Genomic DNA, 18,652 nt, shown 5'->3' with positions numbered 1-18,652 from the left:
AGATTTGAGGAGCCGGGCTCTTAACTGCCGGGCTCCTCACCACTCATTAACCCGGGGGTTTAACCATTGACGGGTCCCGCAGAGGGGGATCGGCGAGGGGGGGTTAACCCTTGGGCTGCCAGGGCGTCCCGGCCCGGACGCAGCCTGTCGCGCGGCCCCCCAAGGTGGCGCGGCTCTCTGGGGGAGACGGCACAGCCGGGCATCGCCCGTGCCAGCTCCCGCCTGCGGGCACGGGGGGGCAGGGGGGAGACTGGGGTGCCGGGAAGGGCTCCCCCATCCCCGCACATCCCTCCCTCCCCGGGGGCAGGTTTTTCCGCACTGTAGAGTGGCGCAAACCCGGATGCGTGCTGGTGTCCCCACTGGGACACCCCGCAGGCCACCTCCCAAGGGGGGTGCGGAGGTGGGCACGGGGGGCACAGCCCCACCGGAGTATGCAGGAAACCAGCCCTGACCCTCACCCCAAAACCTCCTTCCTGCAAACAGCACACTGCCCCCTCCAAGCACCCCCCACCCTGCACCCCCCCCGCCAGAACCGACAAACTGGGGGGAACCCCCACCGGGGGTCGGGAGGGGTCCCCCCAATACACGCCAACCCCATCACACAGATGTCACGCGTGACCCTCAGCACCCTGCCACCCCCAAGGGGATGCCACCCCGTGCCGCGCGTCCCCCCCTGCGGGGACAGGGGACCCCGTGCCCTCCTAGCCCGGCTGTACCTGGTTCATGACGCTCCCGAAATCCATCCGGGGTCTCGCTTGCCTACATCCGAAAGGGACGGCGCCGCAGCCTCGCCGGGCCGGGGGGCGCGCGGGGCCGCGGGGGGCACCCGGAGGGGCTGGGGGGCAGGCGGGAGCCCAGCGTCGCCGCGGCGGGCAGGCGTGAAGGCGGACTGCAGGCAGATCCCCCCCTCCCTCCTCGGGACAAGCCTCGAGAAGGAAGGAAGGAAGGAGGGAGGGAGGAGGGAGGGGAGGGAAGAAGGGGGAGAGCCGAAGGGTTTCGCTCCCCGCAGGCAGGACCCCGGCGACGGAGGGGCGCAGCGGGGTCCTGCCAGCCCCCCTCGCCCCTCTGCACCCCCAGGGCCGCCCGGGGCCGGGTGCTGGGGAGCCCGGGGGGCGCGCCGGGGTGGGGGTTTGGGGAGGAGGGGGGGTCCCGGGTGGCTTTTTCCACCACTCCCCTCCCTCCTCTCTCTCCTTCTCTCTCTTTCTTCTCCTCTTCCCTCTCTCCCAGCTGCACGGCGCGCTCCAAGCCCGACACGCACACGCCCAGCCCCGCTCCGCTCCCCTCGCCTCCCCCAAAACGCCCTTAAAGGCAACCGGGAGCCAGGCCCGGGCGGCGGGCCCGGGGCTAGGGGCGCCGGCGAGCAGGCAGGCCCCCCCCAGCCCAAATATTCCCCCCCCCCGCCGCCGCCTCCCCGTGCAACACAGCGAAGTGCGGACGCCTCGCACGCCCCCCGTGCCAAGAGGCCCCGGGCCGGCCGCCGGGGCGCAGCGGGGTCTGGGCCTTATCGCCTGGCCCCCCCCGGCGCGGGGGGCGGCGGGCGCCGGGGGGGGCCCTTCCCAGGGCCCTTCTGCTCGGCACCCCCAGGCGCTGCTGGCAGGGGGCGGCTCGGCCCCCCCGGCGGGTGCCGCGGGGCGTCCATGCCCCATAACGGCCCCGGGTGCGCTGTGCCCCCAGGCGCCACCAGAGGGGGGCGGGGGGGGGGGGGAGAGTGAAGCTGCAGAGATTTACCAGCCGCCCGCAGAAAAGCAAAGTGAAAATGATGGAAATGACCTGGCAGGGGGAAGGGGTCGACCCCTCCTCACGCCGCAGAGAGGGTACCCCCACCACATGGAGCTGCGCCAGGCCCTACCGGCCTGTGCCAAAACCACCAATGTCCCCTTCTCCTTCCTCCCATCTGCCTTCAGCCTCCTCTTCCTCGGGCCTCTCAGGCCCCGTTGGCAGGGCATGCTGGGCTCTGCGTAGCCACGGTCAGCCCCTCCTCTCCCCACCATCCCTCTTTTCTCACCCCAAGCCCTCACGGAGGCAGCCCAGCCCTGGCTGTGGGTGCTGGCAGCTGCTGTGCGAGCAAGTGGTCAGTGCCAGGAGACCCGGGATCGAAGGGACGTGCCACAGAAAAGCCCTTGCCGGAGTGGGGCAGGGGGGTTGAGCCCGCCTTGCAGCGGCCCATAGAAAGGCAAACAGGCCAGGGAGGCCACGAGCCAACCAACAGCCCCAGCACTGTTGACATTTTCTCGCCCAACACCTCCCCGTTCCTGTTTGCATTTCCGTCCTTGTGCTGCGGGCCCAGCCAAAACAGCGCAGCCAGCTCTGCCTGGAGCCGCTGTGGGGCAGGACCCCCAGAGACCCCTTCCTGCTCATGGCAGATGGCATCTGCCTTTCCAGGAGCTTCCAACCCCCCCAAAAGACACTGGTTGGCAGCGCCAGGACGGTGGTGAGGGGCTCTCCCTCTGCCTTCCTTCCTCCATAGGGCCAGCGGCATAGGGCAGGAGTGAGCCATGGCGATTCGCATTTGCCAGCACTATGGGGAGAGCCCAGGGCAGGCCCAGGATGGCTGACCCAAGCACCCTGCCAGTTGGGGTCCCTCCAGCCGAACTGGGGGCTAGTCCTCTTCACCCCCACCATGCTCCCCAACATGCACCAGGGGAAGACATCTGTGAGCCACCCCAGCCCTGCAACCCCCTCTCTGCCTGCCTCCCCCCCAGCAAAGCAGGGAGATGTGCCCCTGGTGTTGCTACACACAGGGGGAAACTGAGGCACGGATCAGCTAAGTGACCTCCAAAGACCACAAAGCGGGGGGACAGGGCTATGGTGGCACTGCAGGGATTTGAACCCACCCATGAGACAAATTAGCCCTACGAGTTCAATCCCACCCCAGCAGATCCTGCCCTACCCAACCTGTGCTCAGCCCTGCACATCTCTCCTTGCCTCAGTTTCCCCCAGCAGCCTTGGCCGGGTGATACCACTGGAAGGGAGCACCAAGAGGCACCGACGGACCTTGCCTGCTGCTGAGGACGAAGCAAAGGGAGCCACAGTATCCCTGGTGGGCACCTCCTCATCCTCCTCCAGAGCAAACACCAGCCCCTCTGCTCTCCCTTTGCCCCCCAAGACACAGGGGCTAAACCCCATCCTCCCCCAAGAGCCACCACTCCAGGGGGCACAGCGGGGGCAAAGGTCCCCTTGCAAGGATCCCTTTGGACCCCCAAGCCGCCCCTCACCCCACCCCCAGCCCCACAGCCTCCCAAAGAACAGGCGTCCAGGGATGAGTCAGGCTTTCCTGCACCTCCCCGCCGAGGCCGCCCGGCACATCTGGCTCTGGTTGCGGTTAGTAGGCGAGGGGCAAAGCGGGAGGTTTCCTCCCGGCAGGCCGGCCCGGCCAAGTGTCGCACGCGGCACCGACGACGCGGGTGCGTGCAGGCACCGGCACGGGCACAGGGAGCGGAGGCACGGCCGGCCGGGGAGCCGCCCACGCTGAGCGCGGCAGGAGGGACGCGGCGGGAGGGACAGGGAGGACGAGGAGGACGAGGGATGGGTGTCACCACCCCCGAGGCGTCCTTCTGCCCGCCAGCGGCTGGCGAAGGGGCGCGAGGGGCCTGATGCCGGCAGGCTCCCTCGCTCTCAGCCTGCCCTAGCATGGCCTGAAACGACAACGTTAACGAATAAGCAGGGTTGGGAGGGGGGCGGCTCCTCCGGCGTCCCCCCGCACGCACCGTGCCCCTCGGCACGGCGCGGTGGCCGCTGCGGGGTTCAGGCAGCCGCAGTGGGCAGCACCGGGGCCAGATCTCCGCTGAACATCTCCCACCGGTTTCCTGTCCAGGCCAGGCTGTTTCCTCCCGGGGCCGGAGCCAGGCGAGGGCTCGGCTCCAGCACAGCGCGAACCAGCGCTCCCCACGGCTGCCCCGTCCCGGGCGTCCCCTGCGCCCTGCCGGTGCCAGGCGCCGCGCGAAGATGCTCGGACCGGAGACCGCGGCCGCGGGAGCATCCAAACCCCCCGGCATGCGGCACGGGAGGCTGGTGGGGGGCGGCCCGGGGATTTCGGGGGGCTCGGCAGCAGAGAGGAGGGCTGCGACCTGCGCGCTCACCTCCCGGCGTGGGGCAGAGGAGGGGTGAACACCCGAGGGGCTGGGCACCCCCCCTGGCTTTGCTCCGGCCAGAGGAGAGGGCGCGAGTCCCCGCAGCCGCTTCCCGGGCCCTGTCAGCCACGGCTCCTTGGGAAACGAAACGTCCCTGGCGGGACAGCTCCTGAAGCCTGGGAAACCCCAGTGCCGGAAAAGCCAGGGGACAGATGGGAAAATAACAGCGGTCAAGCAGGAGATGGAAACGAGTGGGTGAGCGAAGGGCACTGACAGCAAGTCCCTGTCCCCTGACACCGGGAGCTGTCCCTGGGGATGCGGCAGGAGCTGTCCCTCAGGGAGATGACGTGTCCCCTCTGCAGGACACGGACAAAAAAGTCCTGAAAATATCCTTCTGCTCCATCCATCGGCAGGCACAAACCTCCACCCGGGGCCCCCGGGGCAGCAGTGCCAGAGCGAGAGGGTCCAGCTGCCTCGCGGCCCTGTGCCCCACGGGGTCCCCCCACCGGGACCCACAGAGGAACCTGGGCCTCTCCAGCCAGCCTTCCCCGCCTGCCTCCTCCTCCCGAAACAACTGCCCGCGGGCGCACCGGGCCTGGAAAAGCCTCGCGGCCCCGAACGCCGGCGGAGGACGGGCGCCCAGGGAGCTCCTGGCTGGGGACACGGCTGGCCCAGGGCAGGGTGGGCACGGGGCAGGCGCCTGGACCGGGGGCAGGAGTTTGCCTCCGGAGATGAAAACACACGGGGAGGAGATGGAGCCCAGGGCAGGGGCTGTGGGACCCCTCCCCTAGCCAGAGCGGCCGTTTCGGCTGATCTAGGGTCAGCGCCTCCCCTCCGAGGGTGCTGGGGGTCCCCGGGGACCCGGCGCCCTGCCCAGGCACGGCCAGCGAAGGGCGGCCGCGGGGGATGCGGAGCGGTCCAGGAGGGCGGCCAGAGCCAGGACAGGAGAAAATTGATGGGAAACGAGGCAGAGACCCCCCCGAGTACCCCCATCCAGCACGGTCCTGCCTCCCCAGTCCCACCAGCACAGAGCAGGGCCGGGGGGCTGGTCTGGGAGCCCCCGAGGGGTGAGAGGGAGGCTGGGGGCGGCTGGCGCTCCCCGCTGACTGCCGCTCGCCCCGCCTCGCTGACACCTCCCAGAACAGCCCCGGCCAGCCTTCACCAGTGCAGCGAACGTGGGCGGCCTCAGCACCCCCTCGCCCCTGCCCGCCCTGCCCGCAGGCAGCAGCAGCCCGAGGGTGCAAAGAAGGGCCCCAGCTCCTCCGAGCAGCCGAGCTGACCCCCCCAGAGCTGTGACAGAGGCCGAATATTTTGGCGGTGATGTAAAGAAGAGGAAAAGGGAAACAGCAAGAAAAAAATAAGAACTCCCCCGCCGTGGACCTGCTGCGTAAACACGACCTGGCACAGCACCGGGACAGGGCTGACCCCCAGCAGCCCCCCATCCCGCCACCGCGGCTGGGCCCGTGCCAGGGCCAAGGACACATTCCTGCGGCATTCCTCCACCCCGCCGCCCGCTCTGTTGTGGAGACCAGGGGTGTTGCTAATTATCTGTCTCGAAGAGGGGGGGCTTTTAACGGGGCATCGGGGACAGGGATGGGACACCCAGCTCCGGGTGTGACTGGCACGTCATCCCCTCCCCTGCACAGCGAGGAGGCAGGGGGGCCTAGCAGTTCGAGCACTGAGGAGGGAAAGGACAAGCCACATGTCCCCTAGCATGAGCCAGGACATGGACGTCCCCTCCCTGCAGCCACCGTGCCCAGCACAGCCGTGGGGGGTCTGGCCATGCCAGTGCCCTGAGCCACGGAGCCATCCAGGCTGCAGGTGCCCATCGCCGTGGGTCGAGCCTGCCTGCAGGGGTCCAACCGCTCCCTGCCTCAGTTTCCCTTCCTGCCCCTGACCTGCTTTGCAAATCTGGGGGTCCCCAGCACCCGCAGCAATAGGGAAAGGGGAGGAGGCACGTGCTGTTCTCCAGCAAAGCCAACCCCATTGCGGGTCCCCCCGCACTGCCCCCACGGCCAAGGACCTGTCCCCGCGCGAGGGGCAGGAGGTGCCGCGGGCACCACGAGCGATTGCTCTCGCCGGGACGCGCCTCACTGCCCGGTGCTGGCCCCGCTCCAGCACCTGGTTTAATGATGGACAAACTGCCTCGGACTCCCGTTGCAGAGGGGGCACTTGAAAAACAAGCTGGGCCTGGCTCTAGGCCAGCGGGGAAGGACTGGCACGAAGGCCCCAAGCTGGGCCTGCGGGAAGCACACACATGTGAACATGCACACACACACTCACGTGAACACATGCATGTGCATGTGAGGACATGCAGGCAGGAGCACGTGTCTGTGGGCTCGAGTGTCCCTGGGGACGTGTGCACGCAGAACTGGCCACATATATGCGCACACTCCCATGCAACATGCTAATGTACACACAAGCCCAGGGCATGCACACACATATGTGCACCATCACACACATTAATGCACACACACATGCCTGCACTTGCAGACTCACGTGCACACATTCTTGCACACAAACACACACATTCATTTGCAGGCCCGTGCACACACACGTTCTTGCACATACACATGCATGTGTTTGCAAAGACATGCTCATGCACACAGGCATGCACTTACAAACGTGCTTACAAGCATGTTCATGCACACACACATGCACGATCCTGCAAACACACTCATGTTCAGATGCAGGCATGCACACTCACATGCACATGTTCACGAGCATGGACACACACGCAGGCACACACACACACAGCAGCAGCCCGGAGCAGCTCCAAGGAGCTCACCACCAGCTCCCCGGGGTGCAGCCTGGGGGGAGATTGGGGGAGCACGGCTCCCCCACGGTGTTGCACGCTGTGCAGCAAGCAGCCCTCACCCTACCTCAGTTTCCCCTCCTCGCAGAGCCGACTGCCCAGCACCCCCGTTGTCCCAGGAGCTGTGGGTCCCCCTGCACGGCGTGGGACAAGCGGGACAGGCTGGAGCCCGGCCAGGGCCGCAAGACAGCACAGCTGAGCTCACTTCCCAGAACCGCCCTGGCGATCGAAGGCCAATTCAGCAGCCAAACGCAGCAGCTCTCCCCGCTCCCCAGCCAAACGGGCCATTACCGCGCCGGCTTCCACCGCCGGGAAAGACGTGTTCCCCCATCCCCTCCTAGCCAGCCCTGCACAACTGCGTTTTCTCAGCCTCTCCAACAAGCATCGCAGCAAAGTCCAGCCTCTAGCTGGAGCGAGCCCATCCCCGGGGATGGGGGCGCCCCCGGCACTTCCCATGCTCCGTGGGGCCTGCGATTTGGGAAGCGCCTGCGCAGGTCTGCGCCCTGCCCTGCCACACGGGGAGACGCTGAGCAGAGCACCCTCCCGGCCCCCCCGCCGCGGCCTCCCGGCCCCGCACCTCCACGGTGCCCGGCGTGCCGCGGTCGGGGAGCGACGCCGGGGTGCGCGCGCGCAAAGAGCACGCGCCAACACGCGCCCGGCCATTGCCACAGAAAGCACCGCGCACTGGGCTGCGGGGCACCTCACCCCACGGCCGGGAGACCCCCCCGGCCCCCCCCCCGGCTGCCCCCCAGGCAGGGCTCCGGGACTCGGTTTCCCCGCTCGTAAAAGGAGGACACAACCCCCCCACTTTGGCAGGAACAGTTCGTGGGGGGAGAGATGGGCAGAGGGGGCAGGACGGGGGGCTCGGATGCACGCCAGTGTCCGTCCATCCATCCATCCCTCTCGGAGGGAGGGAGGGAGGTTTGCTAAGCAAGGAAAAATCCCTGAGCAGAGGGGCCAGGCGCGCAAAGGGCCTTACATGGGCATGGGAACGGCTTCGTGCTTCCCAGATGATGCGAGTGCGACTGCCCCGGCCCCCCCGGTGCCGCCCACGGGCTCCGGGCGCCCCGCCAGGGTCGCCTGCCACCGCGGGGCACGGGCTGCTCTGCTGCCCCTGCTCCGGGCAGGGGCACGGGGGGGACCCCAGGGGCACAGGGCACGGCCCCGGCCGGGGGCTCACGTCCTGCCTGCCCCGGCACAGCCCTGCCTGCTCACCCCCTCACTGCCCCCCCGGGAACACGGCTCTCCCCAGCACCTCCACACCTCCCTGGTGTCACCCCAACCCACCCGTGCCCCTGTCACAGCTGCAACACCCCCATCACTGCCCTGGTACCCTGTACCCACCACCCCCCTGTACAACGCTACACACCCAGCACCCACCAACACACCCTTATTTCGCCCCCTTCCCCCTCCCACCGGGCCCAGTCCGTTTTGGGCAGGAATGGGTGTTTTTAGCTGGGGGCTTCCCCTACCTGGGCCAGGAGCCAGCTGGCAGAGAGCCAGCTGCGGGGGCAGGCATGGGGCAGAACAAGGGGTCGGGGCAGGTCCCGGGGGGTAAACATGGGGAGAAAGGGGACTATGCTAAGAATAGCATCGCTGGCCGGGCTCCAAGGCTAGGAACAAGCCAGGGGGCACCAGGAGCTTGGCAGCATCTCCAGGGCAGGAGGGGGAAGCATGGGGACGCACAGCACCTAGCATCTTGGGGTGACCCATCACACCCCCTGCCAGCCTATTGGGGGTGCAGGGGTTAAATGTGAGCAGGTTCAGGTGGACAAGAGGCCGTCTTCTCCGTGTGCGAAACCCCTTCCCCACACACGCCCTCCCTGGAGACCCTACGATAACAAGCCGGCGCGTGAGTCAGCTGGCCACTTGCCCGGCTAGAGGAGCCCCTCCCCGGGCCCTGGCCCAAGGAGCTGCAGAGCAGGCCCCTATCCCTGGCCCCATGCACGCCCCCACCCCCAGCAGCACCCCCCTCGGCTAGCCAGCCCCATGGGGGGGGTCTCCAGCTCCCGGCGAGCGTGGGAAGGGTGACACGAGTTAATGAACTGCAGCTGGCCATGTGAGCAGGCCATGGGCTTCCCTTGTTTACCAGCTACCCAGACACAGGGTTCCTACTGCAACCCTGTATCAGTGCACAACCCCATATCAGACATCAGAGAATCCCCACTGCGCTCCTCTCAAGAAATGGGCACGTCTCATCACTCCCTCCCACCTGGAAACCACTGGCAGATGCACTCTGCCACCATGTGCCCCGCTGCGGGCAGACTGGCACCTTCCCAACACGTCAGTGCTGGGCCTCAGGGTGAAACCCAAGCTCCTGGCTTGGCCCTCTGTGGGGACAAGGGAGGGGGGTCCTTGGTGTCCCCGCCTGCCGAGGAGAGTGTGGCAGCGGAACACAGGATACCTGGGTCCCACCGGCAGCACCCAGTCATTGAGGCAAGCCACCTCTCTCGGCTCAGCCCCAGGGCATGGCTGGCCCAGGGTCCCCGGGGCGGCGCAGGGTCCCCGGGGCGGCACAAGCCAGGCACTGCCCTGCTGAGCCCCCAGCCGGCTCTGCCCTGCCCGCTCAGGGCCCCAAGGCGCCCCGGCAGCCCCCGCCTCCCCAGCACCCCGGCCGGGGCAGGGCGCCAAGGCTGCACCCCGGCGCGCGCCCCGCACCACCCACGCCGCGGCACATGGCGAAGCCCAGCGCGTGCCCAGCCTCCAGCACAGGCAGCTCCCGGCGCGGCCGCCCCCAGGCTCCGGGGCCTTTCCTCGCCCTCCCTGCCCGGCCGGGCACAGGCACGGGTACGGGCACAGGCACGTCCCAGCCTGTGCCGCCCGCCCGGGGCGTGCCGGGCTCTTCCCGCCCGAGATGCCAGCCACGGCGCCGGCTGGCACTCGTCCCCTCCCGGAGGCTTGGAAAAACGCAGCCTTCCCTGCCCCGGCAGCGCAGTGCAGACGGCAGGCGCCGTGCCCACCTCCACCTCCCCGAAGAGCTGGGACGAAGGCCTGAATTCCCGCAAGCAGCTCCCGGCGCAGCGCCTGGCGAGGGGACGGCGCGGGAGCGGTGCTGGCAGCCGTTCCGCGTGGCCTTGGGGCAGCGCCGGCCGACGCCGCAGCCCTGCTCGCTCGGCTGCTGGGCATCCTCAGCTCTGCTTTCGCGTGGTGCCAGCGAGATCCACCCCGGAGGTGCCGGGGGAGCGGGAGAGGTGCCCAGCATGCGTGCCGCAGGCAGATGGGGCCAGTACTGCCACGGGTACGGTGGCATTGCTTATTCGGCGCCAGCCACCCGGGCGAAGGGCCCCCCCGAGCAGGGCTGCACCCCCAGACCCAGACGAGCACACGCCACGGGGACCAGGTGGCCGGGTGGCACAACAGTGTCCCCCTCGGGGATGTTCCCGCAAGCTGTCAGAGCCCGACCCGTGCACCCCAGGGGATAACCCATGGGACTCCTTGCTGCAGGGCTCAGAAACCCCCCCGGGCGCAAAAAGCACCCAGGTCCTCCCCCAGGCAAGGCAGGTGGGGACGGTAGGCAGCGGGGCGCAGGTCTTACCTTGGCTTGGCACTTTCTGTGGCAGGAGAGCTTGCAGCCTGCGGGACACGAGAGGGGGGAGAGGGTTAGTGGGGCACCGGGGCCATCGCTGGGGGGCAGCTCATGGGGAGCCCATGCCCGGGGCTGGCATCCCGCAGGGATGCGCGTGGAGCGGGTCAGCACCGGGCACAGACCGCACGGAGGCATGCACGTGCGGGCGCACACAAACACCCGGACACACACACTGATGCACGCACACGCGCGCAGACATGTGGAGAAACACTTGGACACACAAACACATGCAGAGGCACTCAGATGTGGACACAGACACACATGCACACGCACACCTCAAGAGACGCACCCCACACATGCACACACTTAGAGACAGGTAGAGCCAGCGAGGCACCCGCCCAGGCACACACGCACACTCACACACATGCAAGCGGGCACCCTTGCACACACAGACACACGTGCCCTGCACACGGGCATGTGCACACACACAAACACCTGGAGGCACAAGCACTGCACACCCACAGGCGCACACACACGCACACTTAGATGCACCCACACAGCACCCAGGTGCATGCACCCCCTCCCCGTGCATAATCCACTCCGCAGCCCCGGTGACAACGTGGCAGCAGAGCGTGTGCATGTGCGCATCCGGGTGCCTGGGGCTTAACAGAGAGCATGAACAAACACGGCTCACAAGCTCTTGCACGTGCAGCAGCATGCACACACGTGTGGTGGGGTGTTCCCAGGCAGGAGTGCTTGTGCACGCCTGCCCACGCGTGTTGGTGATGTGCTCCTACACATTCACACCTGTGTCCTCTGCAGAGGACTGCATGAAAACACATGTTGGTGCATGTGTTTGCATTTGCAGCCATGCATGCTGCTGTGGATACACAGTGCAAGTTTATACACAACTGTGTGCACACGGGACTGGGTGGACACGCGTGCTTGTGCATGACCATTTATTTGTGTGTGAGCCTGCTGTGTCCATGTGTGCACACACACTTCTGCGTGCTCACATGAAGGAGCCCGCATGCAGGTGCAAATCCCAGTCAGTGTTTCTGCACACCCGCATGCACGGACACACAGCAGTGTTTGCACACATTTCACATGCATGTGCATGTTGGGACCCGCTCGGCTCTCCCTGTGCCCTGTGGACTCCAGTGCCCCCCCACTTGCCGGGGGACCAGCAGGTGCCTCGGACCCCTGGCACTGCCCCACGGCGACGGACCAGCCCATGCCCCAACACAGCAGTAGCCACGTCAGCCGTGCACCCCCGCAACAGCAAACCCATGCAGCTCCCCCGTATGCCGTCCCAGGAGGACGCAGGAGTCCCCGTGCAGTGTGGCCCTGGCCACGGCCACCGCACCAGGTCCTGTCCCCACCAGGGTCATTTCCTGCGGTGCAGGGAACACAGGAAGCCACATTGTTCCTGCGGCAAGGAGCGTTTCCTCCCCCCACCGCCCCTCGCACGGGGCCCGGCGTCACCGCACACGTGCGAGGGGACACATCACTGCATGTGTCCCACCGGGACACGCCTGGCTCGCAGGGGCAGAGCGGCCACATGCTACGCAAGGGGGCAGAGAGCAGGGCGGGGAGGCTGTGAGTGCATGCACGCAGGCACACACGTGCAAACTTAGATGTGCACACGTGTGCAACGATGAAGTTGCACGTGCACTGCACGCACATGTAGCTGCCATGCACAGCCACATCACACATGCAGCGACGTCCACATGCCTTTCTCACCTCGTGCTTCCATGCAAAGGCATGCACACACTTGCACACATGCTTTCCACATGCACAAGCCCCCACTCTGACACATGCATACACATATGAGTACATGCTTGCTTGTGCATGCTTGTGCGTGATCCTGCTTTTGGGTATGTATGCACACCCTTGCACACGCACAAGCTGCTGCCCTCGCACAAGCTCCTGCCCTTGCACATGCAGGCACACACATACCTGTGCACGGGCTTGCACACGCACCCTTGCACACACACACACACAGGCAACCCCTTGCATAAAGGGGCACTCACAAACATTGGCGCCTCTCAGACACCTACACGAGTGCATTCACTGCTGCACACGCTTGGCTCGCAGACGCTCATCTCTCACACACGTCTGCACATGTGTGTGCCCAGGCACGTCTATCACGTGCACATGCAGTCCGTGCCACATTCACACACACGCTCGGCACAACTCCGCCTGCACTCACACACCGGTGCACACACGCAGCTCCACGTGAGCTCGCACGCCGGTCTCCGTGCCACGCGCCTGCGCACACAAGCTCGTCACCCCGGCGGCTCCCCGGCCCTCCTGTCACTGCTGCGGTACCGCACGGCAGGGCGGGCTGCGCCCCCCCCTCGGGCCCCCGCGCGGCCACGACGCGCCGGCCGTGCCCACGCGGGCGGGCGCTCACCTCGGCACGTGCTGCCCTCCCGCGTGATGGCCTGCCGGCAGATCCCGCACGCCTTCACCTTCTTGAAGCTGGTCGCCTTGAACGCGTGCGCCGGGGGGGCCTCCAGGTCCTGGGGCTGGGGGGACACGGGGGCTTCATCAGCAGGGCCCCAGGCAGCTCCGAGACCCCGCTGCCAGCCAGGGACCCCGCGACACCCCTACCTCCGCCCTGCCCTGACCTGCACGGCCCAGCCTCAGCTTGCACCCGGGCAGGGGGTTCATCCTCCCTCTGCCCTGCAGCGCAAACCCCGCTCCGTGCAAAGGGAGCCCCCAGCACTCCGTTCACCTGAGCGGTGCCTGCTGCAGGAGGCCCAGTGCCACGGCGCGGGACAGCGTGGCCAGGGCCTAGGCTCCTGCGTGGGCCCCAGCAGGGCTGCGTGGGGGGGGAATGCCCCCCCCAGAGGCGCTGCCCCTTTGAATAGTCTCTGCCGCCCCCTGGTGGCGCACATGGGGCACAGGGGGCCGAGCCGCACGCGTCTGCACGAACATATGTGCGTGCGTGCACGTGCATGTGCCTACATGTCAGGGCATATGTGTGTTTGAGTGCATGCGTGTACGTGTGCATGCGTGTGGGTGCACAAGTGTTTATGTGCCTTTGGGAGCGTGTGTGTGCACGCACGTGCACATATGAGTGCATGTCTGCATGCATGTTTGTGTGCATGCATGCACATGTGTGCCTGTGTGTGAGCATGCATGAACGCACATAGGGGAACATGTGTGCATGCACTGAGGTGCTTGCATGCATGTGTGTGAACATGCAACTGTGTGCACACCCAGACATGCACATGCATTATGGGACACGTGCGCTGTGCGGGAGGATGTCTCACTGCAATGTGTCGCATGGGCACAGCTGTGTGCCACATGCTGGGTAGCATGTAGCTGGGGTCTACATGGGGGACGCACGGGGTATGCGGCGCCTGCGTGTGTCCAGTGTGCGCGTGGTGTCCCTAAGCATGCGTCCTGGTGCACAGGGTGCTTGTGCAGCGTGTCTGGGGAGGTGAGCTGTGCTCAAGGTGCTGCCCCCGCGCAGGGCGGCTGCCCCCAGCTGTGCCCAAGGCAGAGCCACTCCAGCACCCATGGGTGGCTGTGCAAGGTCACACACCGGGAATTGCGCCCAGCACCCGTGAGGCTGACATCACCCCCATGTGCCCTCGGGTGGGCAACGGAGGGATCTGTGCCCACTCCTGCCTGGCACAGCCCCTGGGAGCCAGGGTGGGGACGATGCAACGAGTGTAAGGGCATAAGGATGGATTTGAATGTGTGTGTGTGTGTGTGTGTGTGTGTGCGCGCGTGTGTGTAGGAGCTGGTGTGTGGGCAGGCATGTGTGCACACGTGTGTGCACGTTTTCCTGGGCACATCCGTGTGTGTGTTCATGTGCAAGCATTTCCAGTCATGCCCGTGTGCACACACATTTGCACATGGGATTACAGGCACGTACTCACTAGTTCACACAACCAGTCACATGTGTGCGTTCACATACACGTGCACATCGCACACACGTGCAAGCCCATCCATAGGTTGATACGCCTAGCCCCCCGCACCGCAGGCCAGCAGGAGGGTGCTCAGTGCCCAGAGAGGTGTCAGCTCCGCCAGCCAGGGCCCTGGCAGGGACAGGCACGGGCAGGAGGAGAACGACCATGGGGGCACCAGAGCTGAGGGCATGGGGCATCCTGGCACTGCGGCAGGCAGCAGCGGGGCTGTTCCCCTCTCTGTGGGCAGCCGCTGCCCACCCCACTACCCCCAGCTGTGCCAGGGTTTGGGGGGGCAGATAACTCACCCCCAGAGTGGCAGGGGGCTCCATCCCCTGGCAGAGCACCAGCCGTGCCCACCCACCCGCAGCCAGATGAAGACGTGAGAGCCACAGAGAAAGACGTGAGAGCCCTAGTCTTTTCATGCCAAGACTAATGAGATTAAGCAGAGGCCCTGCAGCCTCCCCCTCGCCTGGACGCTGGGTTTTCTGCTCTCCTCCAGGCTAGGATGGCTCGCCAGGCAGCAGAGAGCTGGGTGGGATGGTGCCGAAGCATCAGGGTGCCACACGGCTCCCTCTATCACACCTCCTGCCTCAGCTTCCCCAGTGCACACTTGGACAGAGGACGCAGAGGTCAGGGGCACCAGGCCCTGCTGCTACGGAGGCAAACGGGGCATGCACATGCATGCATGTGTGCAAATCTGCCCCTGCTGGGTGCACGCCTGAGCCATGCACAAGTGGTTGTGAGGGTGCCGCGCGTGCTATGCATGTGCCATGCATATGTGTCAGTGCATTGCACGCATATGCGTGCCTGTGAGTATGCAAGGATGTGCAAATTCCTGCCAGCCGCAAAATAAGCAGATGTGTGTGCATTTGAGTGTGTAGCTGTCTGCGCCCCCACGTGTAGATCCATGTCTAATTGTGTGCACATTCGCAAGGGTTTGTGCACGCACATGCAGGCCCCTCTTCCCTGGGCACACGCTCCCCGTGGGGCTGCTCGCTGGCCCCTCGCCAGCCCCTGGCCCTTGCACGGCCCCACAAGGGAGCAGGAACACGTGCACACAGTGACGCACATGCACGCACGTGTGCACACAGACATCACATCAGGCAACACCGTGGCCACAGCCGTGGGAAAAGTTTCCCCAGCAGTGCCCAAATCCCCTCGGCTTCCTGCCCCCGCCGCATGCCTCCGGCATCTGCCGTGATCGGCCACAGGCTCTCACGCCGCAGTTGCTGGGTGACAGCGAAGGCTAACGATGCCATGAGCTCGTTTGCATATGCAAAGCAGCTGCCACGCTGGAGGGCTGCAGGGTGCCCCGGGAAGAGGCCTTGGCCCACGCTCCCAGGGCACCGGGGTGGGGGCGCCCAGGGATGCCGACGTGTCTCACACACGCACGCACCCCACCCCAGCCAGGCCCCACACGGCAGCTTTGGCATGCTTCGTTAACAGTGATTATCCTGGTTGGGAAAGCAAAGCCCCCCCCATTCCCACCCCACAGAGCCCCCTGAGCTTGTCATGGTGCCAACACCATCCCTGTGCCGGGGGGCTGCCAACAGAGAGGCCCAGAGCCCAGCTTTTTGCTCCCACCTCTCCGCTGCTGGGAGGCACCGTGCCCACCTGGTGCCATCCCTGCCTGCGCCGCTTGGCAGGGTGCAGCCGGCAAGCAAGCCGATCCCATCAAACAACCACATCCCAGTTCCGCACTGGCAGGATCCCAGTCAGCGTCCATGTCCCCAGGGCCAGGAACTGCAGGGGGATGTGGGGGGCCCGGGGGACCTCTTGGGGCTGCCACCCGCAGACCCACAGGTACCCGTTACCAGGGGCCTGGCCCCACAGTGCAAGCAGAGGGGGGTGTGGGTGTCCCTGGCCATGGGCCTCACAGCAAGGAGCCTGGAAGGGGACCCAGGTGTCCTGGGCTGGAAGAGGCACCGGTGAGGGATGCCAGATTAATCACGGAGCCTGGACTGCCCGGTTCATTGCCCAGCACTGCAGAGAGGTGCAGTGGGGGGGTCCAGCTCCCTCCGGACAACCAGGACACCTGGGTTGTCAGCCCAATTCTGCTGAGGCTGCAAAGCTGGGACGGTGACGGGCACCAGAACCCGCTCTGCCGGGTGGCCTCAGGCCCACTGCGGGACAGCACCCTGCACCCAGCTGCGCCCCACGGCTCAGAGCGTTTCAATGCCTAACAGGGGCGCAGGGCCCCTGCGGCATCCACACGGCACCGAAACCCCAGCACAAACCAGATCCCCCCCAGTCTGCCCAGTCCCTCACCCTGCGATGGAGCAGCAGAGCCTCAGCCCCCGGGGTGGAGGGGGTCCCCCCCGCCGGCGCCCCAGGCTGTGGGTAGTGGGGGATTGGCCCCGAGCTCCCCCCACCCGGCACCGTAGCCCTCCCCGCGGCAGCCCGGTCCCCTCATCCTGCACCTTACCGTGTCCCGGTCCCCACTCGTGGATCCCCGACCTGGCGCTCACTGCCGCAGCTGTCCCGCTCTCGGTCCCGTTCCAGTCCGCCCGGTACCCGGCGCCCCCCTGCTCCCGGCCCGGGTGCCCCCTCCCCGGCGTGGTCCCCCCAGCTCCACGGCGGGGCAGGGCCATGCCTGCCGGTATCCCCCAGTCCCAGTCCCGGTCCCGGTCCAAACCCCGCTGGTTTCCCCTGCGGTCCCGGGGCCGGTGCCGCTCCAGCCCCCTGCTCCCCCCGGCGCCGTGCGCCCCCCGCGCCCCCCGCCGCGCGGTGCCCCCGGTGCCGGTGCCGGTGCCGGTGCCGGAGCGGCGCGGGCCGTACCCAGAGCAGGCAGGAGAGGCAGACCCCGGTCATGCTGCCCGCGGCGCGGCCCCGGCGGCCGCCGAGCCCCGCGGCAGCTCCCGCAGCCCCGGCGCCGGCCCCGGCGGCGCTCGCTCCGCCCGCGCGGCCCCCCCGGCCCCCCGGCCCGCCCCCAGCCCTCCGCTGGGACCAGTCACCCAAGCCTGCTCCGGCTGGGGGGACGGGGAGCACTGCCCCCCCAGGATGACGCCCCCCCGCAGCACCCACTGGCCGGGGAGGAGGGCTGGCACCCCGGCCAAGGTGCCCCCGGGGGGACTGGGGGGCTGGCAGGAGCCCAGGCCCCCCCCGCCGAGGGGCTGCGGGACTGGGCCCGCTGCCCGGGAGCCGCGGCGCGTCCCTGCCTCCCCCCGCAACATTTGGGATTCATTTCCTCTGCTCGCGCCGACGCGGCCTGACCCGGGGGGCACCCCGCCACCCACGTCCCCCCGCCGCCCCCGTCCCTCGTCCTGCTCCCAGCCTCTACAGGGTCCTGCAGGAAAGTGCCCCGTCCCCCCCCCGGCAGCAGACTGCCAGGGAGGGCCCCGCTGTCCCCTGGGTGGTCCCCACGTCCCACCCCTGGGATGAGAGACGGGGAGGAAGTGGCGCAGTCCCAAGGACATTCATGCGCCGAGCTGGGGGGCCTCAGCAGGGGGGGACAACTTCCAGGCTGGGGAGGGGGAGGCGGAGCTGGCAGCCCCCAAACATCATGGGAGGGATTGGGCGGATTTGGCAGCCCTTCCTGGGGGGCTTGGCTGAGTGGCACCGTGCCCCCCCAGCCCCAAGCGGAGGCGGCCAGCGATGACTCCAGCTCCAGCCTGGAAACTTGTGCTCAGCTCCCTGCAGCCACGAGGGTTTGAGTCAGGGTGGGGGGACACGGTGGGGGAGGATGAAGGCGCAGGCAGGACGAGCCGTACTCACACGGGATCATGAGCACGATGGGGCCACGGGCACCGTAGTCCCCTCCCTCTGCCCCGTGCCTCAGTTTCCCCATCTGCATTCCACGTGCTGTCCCCAACGCGCGGGTGCACCCAAGTGCTGGGCAGGGGGGGAGACCCCATCCACGCACCCTGAATCTTTACAGCCCTCATTAATCCGCCTCGTTACTGCCCATGAATGAAAGCTGAGGCCCCAGTGGTGAGGGGTGTCCCCACCCCCCCATAAATCACCCCATCCCATTCACTGCTGTCACAAGCCTGGGCCCCTCAGAGGGGCAGGGACAAAGGTCATGCGACGGGGACGGAGACAGGGACAGGGGGGGCACTGCCTGTTGGCAGGTTTTAGGGCTCCTTAGCTCATCAGGGGGCACAGATGGGGGCACTTAGCACAGGGACCCCTCTCCATGGGTACCACTGGTTCGGGAACGTACCCCCTCTCCTTGTGCCCTGCCATGCAGGAGGGATGCCCAGTGCAGGGCTGCGGTTGGTAGGGGTCCTCTGTTCCTCCCCCCAGGGTCACAGTGTCCCCTGCCCATGGCACGGGCAGCTCCGTGCCGCCCACGCCTGCTTCCAACAGGGGTGTC

The 18,652-nt window shown here is 67.2% G+C and overlaps 1 protein-coding gene across 9 annotated transcripts in view; it reads right to left on the bottom strand.

The window, feature by feature from the left end:
• TNS1 (tensin 1) overlaps positions 1 to 18,652 on the bottom strand; it is an 87,482-nt gene that overhangs the window by 67,412 nt on the left and 1,418 nt on the right. For 5 of the 9 annotated variants that reach the window (XM_067299221.1, XM_067299222.1, XM_067299223.1 and 2 more), the window contains exons 1-3: positions 17,116 to 17,170; positions 12,828 to 12,942; positions 10,421 to 10,458 (exon numbers count right to left, since the gene is read on the bottom strand). In XM_067299221.1, the coding sequence (XP_067155322.1) occupies positions 10,421 to 10,458; positions 12,828 to 12,942; positions 17,116 to 17,148 (186 nt within the window). In that variant the 5' untranslated portion in view covers positions 17,149 to 17,170. Of the gene's footprint in view, positions 1 to 716; positions 1,052 to 6,952; positions 7,105 to 10,420; positions 10,459 to 12,827; positions 12,943 to 17,115; positions 17,171 to 18,652 lie in introns of those variants that run through there. The other 4 variants (XM_067299230.1, XM_067299229.1, XM_067299228.1 and 1 more) reach the window with 4 other exon arrangements.

Source organism: Apteryx mantelli, chromosome 6, assembly GCF_036417845.1.
Source record: "Apteryx mantelli isolate bAptMan1 chromosome 6, bAptMan1.hap1, whole genome shotgun sequence".
In the NCBI taxonomy this organism is placed as follows: domain Eukaryota; kingdom Metazoa; phylum Chordata; class Aves; order Apterygiformes; family Apterygidae; genus Apteryx; species Apteryx mantelli.
The sequence above is the reverse complement of the archived record's forward strand: the minus strand, read 5'-3'. Positions and strand labels throughout refer to the sequence as shown.